Source organism: Colias philodice, chromosome 9, assembly GCF_061535455.1.
Source record: "Colias philodice isolate Cphi_HAF_F1 chromosome 9, ilColPhil1 Martin Lab GWU primary, whole genome shotgun sequence".
Lineage (NCBI taxonomy): Eukaryota > Metazoa > Arthropoda > Insecta > Lepidoptera > Pieridae > Colias > Colias philodice.
In genome coordinates, this window is record NC_143094.1 from 5,316,318 (window position 1) to 5,328,932 (window position 12,615).

A 12,615-nucleotide genomic window follows, 5' to 3' on the forward strand; every position below is an offset into this window, starting at 1 on the left:
AAGATGGATGAAATTACCTGTAAAAGATCATTTATTTAGTTTTTCACACTTTTCGTCGATGAATATAAAACATTTTATTGAAGGTAAAATGTGTATAATGTATGGTTTTCAGATTTTCTTCAGGTTTTCAAGTTATGAGCCAAAAACGTAATATCGAAGGTATTACTGACAGCTTAAAAATGGCGGAGAAAATACATACTGCAATCATTTCCAAAGGGTGAAAGGTATTACCTAAGTAGCTTTATAGATACCTGCTTATTAAACTAAAGAAGCCGTAGATAATATGATTCAATACAAACATTTTTGAAGAGTAATCCTATTAAAAAAGTCAGGAAAGTAGAGCTAAAAAATAACTCACACGTTTTAAAATATTTTAATGTAATCTTAAACTATCTATGTTATTGTATTAATTATAAATATTAAACTTTAAGTCATATCTCTACTCTCATGGTTGATTTAATTTTATAAATTTCAACACAATTCTTCAAAATTTATTTATTACTTACTTCTTTAATTTTTACGCCAGTTGGTCAAAGTTCTACGTAAACTAAACAGGTTTATTCAGATGACAATGATAACTTGGAAGTAATAAAATTCATTAATTACTTTACAAAGATATAGTATATAAAACAAAGTATGAATAACTTAAATTGTTTTTTGAAAATATTATATTAACACTGTTATGTTTATCGTTATCCTGACTTTTTATTTTCGTAATAATTGTAGTTAAAATAAAATAATGATGCCTAAAATAATTTTAGGAATGAATAAAGTGATTAGAATTTAAGTGCGCAGTAGGATATGCTATGTATTTGGAATAATCGTAGATTATTTTACCAAGCAATAATCTCATCAGTTAGTGGGAATATTGAAAACACATGGCATGCTCATGGCATGCTATTAGAAATGATAATTATTGCAATGCCCTTCAACAACAATGCAATAAAGGCACTATGTGTTCATACGGAAACGTAAAATTCACTAAATACTAGCAGCAGATAGCAATACATTTATAAGTTATAACGTACGGCGTAATATCGCTTACCGCAGTATTGCGCGTATTCTTGCACAATCAAAGGTATTAATTACTACGCAATGCAGAAGATAATATACAATATACGATTGTTTAGTCCCGTTTGACGTATACCATGTTTATCTTTTATTATTTCACGTATTATCTCACTACGATACTATCACAACTTTTCCTAACTCGTACGACTTTGTGTACCCGATAACGTTCCGATAGAAACGAGATTTATCGCACGATGTTTGCTTTTATTTTTAGTGTATAGAAGATCACATATTAGCACTTTTTATAACATTTTTTTAAGTAAATAGCATATCTAAGTAAGGTGAATAACACGACCCGTGTAAGTATAGTGGAAGTAGTAACCTAGCTCTACATTGCACAATGATTGTTAATCATTTACAATCACGTGTCTAGTTTTTATGCAAAAATGACTGAAATAGTTTTGCCAACTTAAGCCTGCAGATACCTGCATAAAATTAGAGCGCATGTAAATTGTTCATTAGAATTCAGAATCACAAAAAAGAAAGGCTCAATTTTAAATAAAAATATGGCTGAAATAGTGCAATCCGCTACACCGCTACAATGGCCGTGTGAACGAGTACGATTTGTCATGTAATTCATTATATTAAAAGCAATTGTGAAGCAAACAAACGGACAATACTGCGACGCGTGCGGGTGCGGTGTCCGGCAACGGAGGTCGGCCACTCATTGCGCTCGCCAATTGAGATAATGGCCTCAAATGCAGATGATTACTGACCCATTCATTGGAAACTAGCTGTTAGTACTTCGCTGCGTTCGCGATTTATATCATTACGATACGGTACACTTCTATTAAATTAACTTAACGTTAAACACTGCAACCGATGAAATATACGTTTATTATAAATTTAAACCACCGGACACCGGCTTGTTTCAAGCTTTGTTACATTTTATTGGCATGTTAGAAATAGAAATAGGATATTGTTTAGCATTATTACATGTGCTCTATAATTTATAGATGCTATTTGTTTTATGACTGCATTTGATATATTATAGAGTTGTGAAAGGATGGTATAACATCTGGTTATGTTGTGTACAGCAGAAACTGAACATAGCTGTCCAGTTTATTAACATGTGCGTGTAATTTCTAATTTATAATTGTTAGGTATCTACGATAGCTTTCATTCAACTCTGGTATTTTAAACATTGTTTAATGCGAGATAAATCCAATAAATACATTCTGCTGCCACTTCTCACACGCATTCATATGATAATTTTTATGATTATGAATTGTTTCTTTCTAAGCCACAGCCTACCATAGAGAATTAGGTTTTTGCAATGTATACTAGCGGAGATTTAATGAATTTTAAACTCAAACTCAAACTCAAACTCAAACATTTATTTATTCAATTAGACTTCTTATAGAAGCACTTTTGAAACGTCATTACATATTTTAAAATTTACCACCTATTCGGAAAGCAGTATCTACGGAGAAGAACCGGCAAGAAACTCCATAGTTGCTCTTTTAAATCATGTCAGTTTTACAATTTTACAAAATACATATGTAACATCATATATTATAATAACATGCCAAAGAACTGTCCAGTGGTTTTTTCGCGACAACCCTCCATGGGTTTTTATCGTCCATATATTCCTGAATACTGTAGTACGCTCTCTGAACTAGTACATTTTTTATATAAGTTTTAAATTTAGAACTACTAAACTCTTTAATATTATGAGGAATTCTATTGTAAAAGCGTATACCTTGACCCATAAATGAATTTTTAACTTTAGCTAATCGGAAAAATGGCATTTCAATTCTATTTCTGTTCCTTGTGCCATAACAGTGTCTATCTCCTACTCTTGTGTGTAAGTCGGCGTTTTTGTGTACATGCAAAATATTATTAAATATATACTGTGATGGTACAGTAAGGATACCAGTATTCTTAAAGAGATCTCTTAGTGAGTCCCGAGCACGTAAATTATATATAGAACGAATGGCTCTTTTCTGTAAGATAAATATAGTTTCTATATCTGCTGCCCTGCCCCATAGTAGAATTCCATAGGACATAATACTATGAAAGTTTAAATTTATTTATCTACAATAAATGGTTATGCTGCCCGTATATGTTTGTTTAATTTATTCGCGGTATAGGAACATTAAAACGCATACGTTTTAACACCGGGTCAAGGTCGCAATGCAACTCTATGGATTGCCTCCTATTATTCACACCGCATGACGTTATATTCTCTTCCACGACGCCAAATGTCGTTATAAAAAATCCTTTTTTATTCCACCCAATAACTGATAAAAACAACTTAATATTATAACTATTATATTTATATATATTCCATTCTTTACTTTCATTTGAGTTTCATGAGAGAAATTAAATTATATCTATTAAAATATGAATAAAAAAAATATAGATACAAGTATAAAATCATACATTCTCCGATAGCATCTCTTTCAGAAATAATTCAATATAGAGCGGTCACACACTGCATCACTTTTTACGAGTTCCCTCTAAAACTCAATTTTAGCGAAGAACCAACCAAAGTGGATGTAAGAAATAAATCTAATTTATTGTCAATTAGTTTATAAGTAATTTGGTATAATTTTATTAGTATACAATGCAATAAAATTCAATGTACCATTTAGTCGCGCGTGGACTAATGATTTACACGCTAACTTTCGTCGTAACTGAGATTTACGGTGTCACACAAATATCTATTTTTGAAGTAGTTCGACTCTTCACACTTTAATTATAGAATTACAATATGACGAGTACTATTTTAGCATTCGCCTTGAGATATAGCTCTAGTTCTAATATATATTACTCATTTATTTAAGACATTAATTACTATCAATTGCCGTATTATTAATCATAACGGCTGTAATAACTAATAAAAATAATTTATTGTGGGCTGCAGTTTTCATACTAAATCTTCTGGTGGCTCTTTGATTGTCATTTTCAAACGGAATGTTATGTAACAGCGTGGGTTGCTATAAATTAGTACCTACATACTTTAGATTTTTTTTATCATAACTGGATTAGTCAATGTAATTGTGAATGATCATTTAAGGTCATCAAGTTAATAGATACCTAATAGAAAATATTTGAAAAAAATAAGAAAATTAAAAATTTAAACAATTTCTTGCATTTCAGAATCATAGGGTTGAAAGTGTAACTTCTACATAAATATAAAAACAACATCCATCAAATGCTTATAAGCATATTGTGTGGTCATAATGGGATCGAATATTTTATTGGCACGAAACACTTCGCAGAACAGAAATGTCAACGCAGAGTAAATAGATTCAGGCTTTTTTAAACTACATTTTTGCATACGTACAAACGTGCCAAAAAGGCCAGAAAACATTTTTATGCAATAAAGTTATTACGCGAAGCTATTATCGCCGAATTTCGTAGGCAAAAATTCGGCTGCAACTAAAGTGTTTTTATCGCACCTATGAAGTTTATTCGCAATCAGATATTAACAAAATAGTTTTGCAATTTGTGAGCTAAAATAAATACCATTTGATTCAATGGATTTATTTTCTCATTGATGATCGTGTTTAGATAGACGTGATCTAATTATGACCCGTAATAACGTAGATTGCGGAATGAAGTTCAGTGACGTGACAAGAATCTATGTATGCGGCCCGGTATCAGTTAATAAGTGGATTAGTGCATCGGGCTATCATAGGCCAGCGATGCAGTGCGTGCGCGCAGCACAAAGGTCGCCCGGCGTAGAACGAGGTCTGTCCTTTGATTACGTAAATTAGTAATATGCACTGGAAGAAACAACAATGTATCGAAAGACAAGACAATTGTTAAGTGCAAGTCATGTTAGCTATCAATATTTTCCTATAGTTCTTCGATATCGGAAACTGCTATTCGAAGAAATATTATAAGATTTCGAAGTATTTTATACTTTTTTGGTTACATCGACGTTACATTGCATCAACGTTTCTTAACGAGACAAAGGTTTGTGTAAATTTAATCTTACGCTACATTATTCATATTATGTCGTGAGTTTTTGCATAAAAGTAAATTATCTTGAAAATGTAACATCCATTTTCAACTAACGTTTCCATTTTCAACGTACGTACTAACAAGATGGCTATCCAGTTTATCATCTAAATACATCGCATGCCAATTAGCGGACGTTTTATCATATATACGAAAGTAATTCGCTAATAGTTTTATGATTCCATGCAAATTAAATTCAAATGCATATTAAATAAATGTATTTATTTCATGTTCCCGATCTTATCACGACACATGTTTTGGCAGCAATCCAAGCACTTTCAGTTTTCACTTGAAATTGGGAATCCTGTTAGCGAATTACAGGTGTGTTTCTAGGACATGCCCAATATTTTAATTGGTGGGTGATATGTTATCCAATATGATGTTATGAAGGTTAAACATCGATTAAGAAAATATTATCTGATAAAAAGATAAATATATATGACTTAATAATTTTTAAGTTCTATACTGCATCATTATATATTGTATTTCTTATATTGCATAATACACGTGTAGGTACTATAATAATATTTCTCATCCGTTTAGCTATTTCTTACTAAAGAAATCCATACATTTTTTAGTGCGATACAAACATACTGGAAGCAAATGTAAATGATTCCATTAATTAATCACGTTACAATTATATTAACGAGATATTTATTCATGCGTAGATTAATCATAAGTATAATTACTTTTAACTATATGCTATGTTACACCATTTTTAAAGATTTGAAAGTAAGATGAACATACACATCAATATTATTGCGTCATTTAACCTTACATTAAATACTTACAATGATTATTTTTTCTATACAAATGGATTGTTTACCAGACTGTTAATTTATATTGGTTACGTCGACTTTCATTAAAATTTCTTAAAAAATACATTTTTAAATTATTAAGATGCCTATGGTATCTGATGGGTATCTATGTATAATTTTAGTAAAGGAACACATGAAAACTCATATAAATCACGTAATTACTCTCGACAGCATCGAACTCAATAAAGTTTTAATTAATAATGCATGGCATGCGAACAATGCAGTGATGATCATCATATTTATCAAATAATCATTTGCCAATACAGTAGCACCCATTGTTATAAGAATCGCTGTAATTTTCATTCATAACACAACGCGCGGTTTTCGTAAAATGAACGATTATTTTTTTATTTATTTATTTGGTAATATTATTAAGTCAAACAATTTTGTCTGTTGATTGTGTTTTGTTTGTACCTATTAACATGCATGATGTTATGGTGGGGTTATAAATTGTGTCACGTATAAGTACTTCATTTCTGTAACCTACAAAATTCTCATTTATATGACAAAAATCCTTATTAGTAATGTTTACTGTTTACGTTAATTATATAAAAAATCAAGGAAAAGTACTTATTATTAACTATTAACTTTCAATGTGTCATAACACAATACGACACAAAAAACAAATGATAATTCTATTGTTTTCCTCGTGATTTTGTCACAAAAAATACAAAAATCATACGCCATACATTAGAATAATTTTACGTAAGTTCCTATGATATCAGACTGATTCCCAGTCAAGGTCAAAGATTGATAGAAAAGATCGCGACTCATAAATAAAAATGCGAAGGGGCAACCAGATGTGTTTATAAAAATATTAGCTTTAGATAAAGAGATTGTATTATTTTCCATGAAAATAGACGTATTTCAGTTATAGGTGTTTTGGAATCATATCAACGATAACTTATCTTTTGTTATTGTTGAATATTTTTATTTTTTACCACTCGCCCTTAATTTTTTAAACCTTTTGCGTACATGAGTATTGAAAATACATGTGCCGAATGCTTTTTTAATGGAGACAAAAATTGAGATATGTTGTATCAAAAATCAGAGAACGGTTTTTAAACCTGTTTAAATACAAATTAAAAAAACTTTGCTTTTAGTAGTCGCTTGACGCTGCCGTCAATTAGCATGTCTTTTGAAGATGCGCTTCTTGGGCACGACGTGTATACTAAACGTCATAAGGCTCAAAGTAGGAATACCCGGCGTGCGCTTTTCGCCCATCATTGCAGAGTCTCTTGTGTATTAGCACCGGCATGTTATGTGACATCTCTTAAGAAGTAACGCGAGTCGGCAGCGTGAAGTCGTGTGCTCGACATATGAGTAATGACAACAGCGTAATAACGTGTGTCGTCTGAACCGAACGTTTCCAGATGTGCGTCTGAATGTATGGCTTGCAAGAGTTATGCAATGTAGAAATATTTTGTACGACTGACGTATGGAGCGGAGACAATATACGGCTATAATATATCTAAATCTTTACACCCTATACCGCTACAAACGCACTCCGCAGAGGGAATTGATTAGTTAAAATGTCACTTCGCTATTTCGAACTCTATTTACAATTTACCTACTCTTCATTTGATAGATTTTCTGTAGGTTCGTAAGAATGTTCAACAATTTATTTAACGTTCAGTATTAACATACCATCCCACATTCTAAATGTGTGAAACAATAAATAAGAAGACCTACTTAATAAGCAGGTAATAAAAACGTTTTTATTTGTACGATTGAATTATGTAAAAGCTTTGGAAGTTCATGAATATGGAGGTATCTAAAATATCGCTGAAATGTTAGTTACCGAGCAATATAAACGAATTGGCTTGTAGAGCAAAAACAAATCTAGCTCTACAATTCATAAAAATCATTCAATGATTTTAGTTATATTAATTTATTAGGTATAATATGTGCCTACAAATTATACTACAGACATTAATAATAATTATACTACATACATTTTTCTACGAAAGTATAATTAATGAACCTAATCTGTTAAAATTTGTATTTATATTAAACGATTTTTATTACGAAAATCCGAGTCTTTTTAAATAAGTCTATAATTCGTTTTGTAAAAGAGGATTATGGTGCGATTGGCAGTAATGTGGTCTTTGGGAGCACACTCTATCCTCGACCGTAGGCTAAATCTTTTCCTCCTCAACGTGCCGGCAGCCAAATGGCACGGAATATTAAACGCTTATTTCTTGCCGATATAAAATAAATAGTCCCGTTTATTTCGCTCACTTCCTGTTTAATAACTTTCATAGTTTCGTTCGTTCCAAAATAGACGGAAACTCTATCTATATTTGAGTTTTGTTTGATACAATATACCAACCTACTTGCTCATAATAATAAAATGCACATCATATCACACTATTTATTATTTGTTTAACTAGTGGGTCGTTTAGGACTTAGTTACTAGGTATATATTATTCAGGGATGTCGAGAGTTTGGCAAGCTTTGCAAATGGTCAATTAAAATAGTTTGAGACGTTCAATAAATCTGTCTTTATCCTTAACAGAAAGCTAATGTCATAGAAATGCATAATTACGTTTGTGTTGTTAATGTTAATTTTATAAATTACTGGCATCTTAATGTTTATACAACAACTTTATGTTTAACTTTGAAATGATATCTCATTTTTCAACAGCAATAAAATTGTGGACAAACAATGTTAAAAATATATTCATGGAAATTAATGTTTCTGTATATAGCAACGTCAGAATACTAAATAGTTATTATTGGCATTATTGCTTGATTTTTTAATGGATTTGGAGTTTTTCTCGACATATGAGATTTATTGGAGAAAATGAACTGGGCGAGGGGATTACCATCACCTCCATCTATTTTGCTCTACATACTACCAATGTAACATGTATGTATAAATTTACATCATTTTCATTAAATATACTCTTTGAAGCTATAAAAGGCTATTTGTGTATTCTATTAATCAATTAGGTATGAGCATGTTGATTGCGTTATATGTAAGCTGGTATTGTTGGGTTTTGAAAACATCATTTAATCCGTCAGTCCTCGGATCACAGACACAATAGAAAATCTATTGTGTCTCGGCCCGATCGGGCCGCTCGGTGGTCAATGGGTTAAAATCAGTACCGGGAAAATTAATCGCGAAACCCTCGTAAGGAAATCCGGACACATATCAAGTGTAAAAATCACATCTATTTTTTGCATTACGAAACTAAACATTCGGGCACTCAAAATTGAATACTTGAATTATTCACAAGGAATACAAAAGTAGTAAACCGTAGAAGCGATATGTTTAATCTGAACATTACCAGAAACTTCCATCAAATTTTACGTCCATCGTCATGAAGTCAGGACCGTATATTTGGATTTAAAATGTAGACCTTATGAGGCAAATGTATTGTGCAACATTACACTATTCCTTTATCAGGCTACAATATTTTACAATATTCATCAGTATACCGCACCATTACTACGCCACAATAAATCTCTGAGGTAAACCTATAAATAGATGTTCACGCGAGTAACCAATAATAACACATATCTACTGAAATAGTCTGTCAACAGTGGGTTCCATGTCGAAACTGTCGTAAAATATGTTTTAACCGAAACCAAAATAAAAGTAAAATCCTGTTGCCGCGGTAAGACGAAAAATTTTCTTACACATTGAGTTCTGAAATCGCAATAATATCGTTCGCGTATTAGCTTCAGTTTTATTATTCATGAATTTATGAATTCGTGATATATATAGAAGAAGGAAGACGTAAATCGGTTTATATAATTTCTCATACGATTTTGTTTCATACAAAGGGAATAAAACGTGCAAAATGCATATTGGATAGAATTTTCAAAAAGCCGAATAAATTCTGGTGTAACATTTTACCTCCGGGCGTCAGTATTAAGTTTTCAGGTAGCGTGGGTGAGAATTGAAGACAAATGAGTGTTTATGTAAGTTTTACTTCTATAACAAATCAATTGTATTGTATAGAAGTTACATTTTAAGCAGTATTTTTTTTTTCTTCCAAATACTATCTAGATATGTTTTTTTGTAAAATCATATTACGAAACTGGCAGGACACGGGACGTTTACCAAAATTCATAGGTGTTCATGGAACACGTAATTAGGGAAATTGTTAATTTCCTCTTCCAACTTTACATGAAGCGCACTTGATAATTTTCAGTGTACAGTAAATCTATACAAATACAATCGACACTAATATTCTGCCGTGTTTATTTCTGTAACGTTAAGTCGGACAACGTAAATCTTGAGCCGGCGTGTCAATGATATGTCAGGCGCGCGAAGTGAGCCAGATAATGGAACTCAACCTTTTGTCTAACCAAACAAAACTTATTCTTGAAACACTTGTAATGTTACCTACTTATTTAAACGGTGAACATCGCTAACCTTGCTCGTTCCGCAATGTTATAGGTACTTTGTTGAAATATACATAACTCTATTATGTTTATTTGCATGCACATTGTATCCATCACCATTGAGATGATATTATTAAAAATGTACAAAACAAAATGCCTAAATCTTAATAATGCATTTCCTACACGTATTAAATTCCCAATAGGTACTCATGTTAGTAGAAAATTTAATTGGCTTCTTCGTTGGTATCTATTTCTCTCGAAGAAAATGGATTTTCCAAACGTCTTTAACATACTACATTAAAAAAAATAAACAATAAATACAATTTTAAATGGAAAATATTGCAACAATTTGTGGAATTATACACCTACATACTAAGATAGTTTTAATAGAGACCACATTTAAAAGTTACAAGCAAATTTTTAAAGTAACCCCAGACCAGTTTTTTTTTTAGTTTTTATCTGTCTCTACGAAATATTCGAGATATATGAGAACGGAATGACTTGGAATGAATAATATTTAATTATCTTATCACAGAGTATACCTGTATAAACGCAAATACGTCAGAGTTCACTGAGCCCGACTCTACAATTTGTTCATAGTTCAATTTAAATTACTTTTGGCCTATTCACGTTTATCATTTATACGGAAACAATTAATATTTAAATATAATTTCAATGCGTGTGCGTGTGATTTATCAAAGTTTTGCAGAAATAAATAGCGAGTTAAAACTATTTTTAAGGATAAATAGGTCATAGGAGTCGATTATTTTCCTATCAGTTATGTATTGATACATCGCGAATCTGAAGAATTGGCATAGACTTAGGATCAAAGTGCAGCGTGGGCGCACGACCTAATACCGCGGGCGGCACATCACTCGCGCAGGCGCATGGGACCTTTTGCGACTCCACTTGTATAATTATTATTAATTACCAACAATGCGTTACCATTTATATTCCCGTTCAAATAAAACATTCCTATAGAATACAAATGCTTTATTTCTATTGTGCTCATAAACATGTTTACTCATTCCGATAAACTATCATAATACGGATATTTAATTGACTTAATCACGTGTCTTCTAATCTAGTCAAGTTATCGTTTGAATAAACAATATAAAGACAACAAGGTCTTAAATAATTTGTAATACTTACTTAATAATCCAATTTGAAAATTTAAGAAAGAATAAATCATTGATAACATTATTAAAATTTAATCCATCTACGATAATAATCTGCCCAAATTTTTCAGGTTGAGGTTATGTTTTGAAAACTGTTTAGAATATAAGCCGGCTATAAAATTAATGCACAGAATTTTTCACCAGAGCATTCAATACATAAAGACCAGTTTCCTTTGAAGCTATTATATGAAACAAAATGAAATGGCAACTGAGCCTGCGCGCGCATCCGGTATGGCCGCCATCGGACACCTGACTGCTGTTACACCTTGACATCTTTACTGAATTACAGCACGAATATCGTTTACGATACGCCAAACACAGTCAGAACTCTACCTTTTAGTAATAACCTTTCGGCAAACACAACATACCCCGCACGCACCGTCAAAAAGTTTGACGCGCACCCGATCAGCTGATTACCAAACTTTTACCGGTGTTTATAAAATGCAAATGCGATTTTTGTCACTGAAAATGTAATCTATTTCGTCTTTTGCACGTCGAGGGACACTCTTCCGTTAATATAGCAAACGCTTTAATTCAACTCGATCGTCATCGACGTATGCATCGGGTGCGTGCACTTCCGTAGTGGACACGGAAGTTCAGCCGGCGACTTGCGTACCTGGACTAGTCTGCCAGCTTAGCCCTCCGACGAACATCTTCCTGCAATACAAACGTGACGTTTAGATGCGGTAACCGGCGGAAGGAACTCCACAATAACTATAAGCTGGATACAGACACGTACCCCGGGTCGTTGGGCACCTCACCGGGGCCGTTGGCCACATCCTGATTTTGGGTTTCCATGGAAAAAGCGCCAGCGGCGTGGGGCGGGCCGACGGGCGCACTACGACTACGAGCGAGCGACGACGCGGCGGGGACGGCTCCCGTAGTCGCTCGGTTACACTACCGACTACCGGCACAAGACTGGCGCGGCGCGGCGCACCCCTCCACGCAGCGAGCGCCGCCCGCCTCCCCGCCGCGAGCGCCTCCGCATCGATTCATTCACTCGGTATACAATTATTCATACGAGCCGCATGGTGGACGCGGGCTCGCGCGGGCAGCACCACGTGAGCGCGCGCCACGTGCTCGGGCGGCCGCCCCGCGAGCACGCCCACCGCGCCGCACGCCTCCGCGCCGCAGCCGACCACCCCCGCCCTGCCGCTGCTTGCTGAACCCCTTCCTCGCTAATTACTCCCTACCTAACAATATACACTTGGAATCATCCA

General features: G+C 33.5%; 1 protein-coding gene across 4 annotated transcripts in view; it reads right to left on the bottom strand.

The window, feature by feature from the left end:
* Rbp6 (RNA-binding protein 6) overlaps positions 1 to 12,324 on the bottom strand; it is a 404,056-nt gene extending 391,732 nt beyond the window's left edge. For 3 of the 4 annotated variants that reach the window (XM_089699037.1, XM_089699038.1, XM_089699036.1), the window contains exons 1-2: positions 12,129 to 12,310; positions 12,012 to 12,052 (exon numbers count right to left, since the gene is read on the bottom strand). In XM_089699037.1, the coding sequence (XP_089555163.1) occupies positions 12,012 to 12,052; positions 12,129 to 12,193 (106 nt within the window). In that variant the 5' untranslated portion in view covers positions 12,194 to 12,310. Of the gene's footprint in view, positions 1 to 12,011; positions 12,053 to 12,128 lie in introns of all 4 variants that reach the window. The other variant, XM_089699035.1, reaches the window with a different exon arrangement.
* Between the last annotated feature and the right edge of the window lie 291 nt (positions 12,325 to 12,615).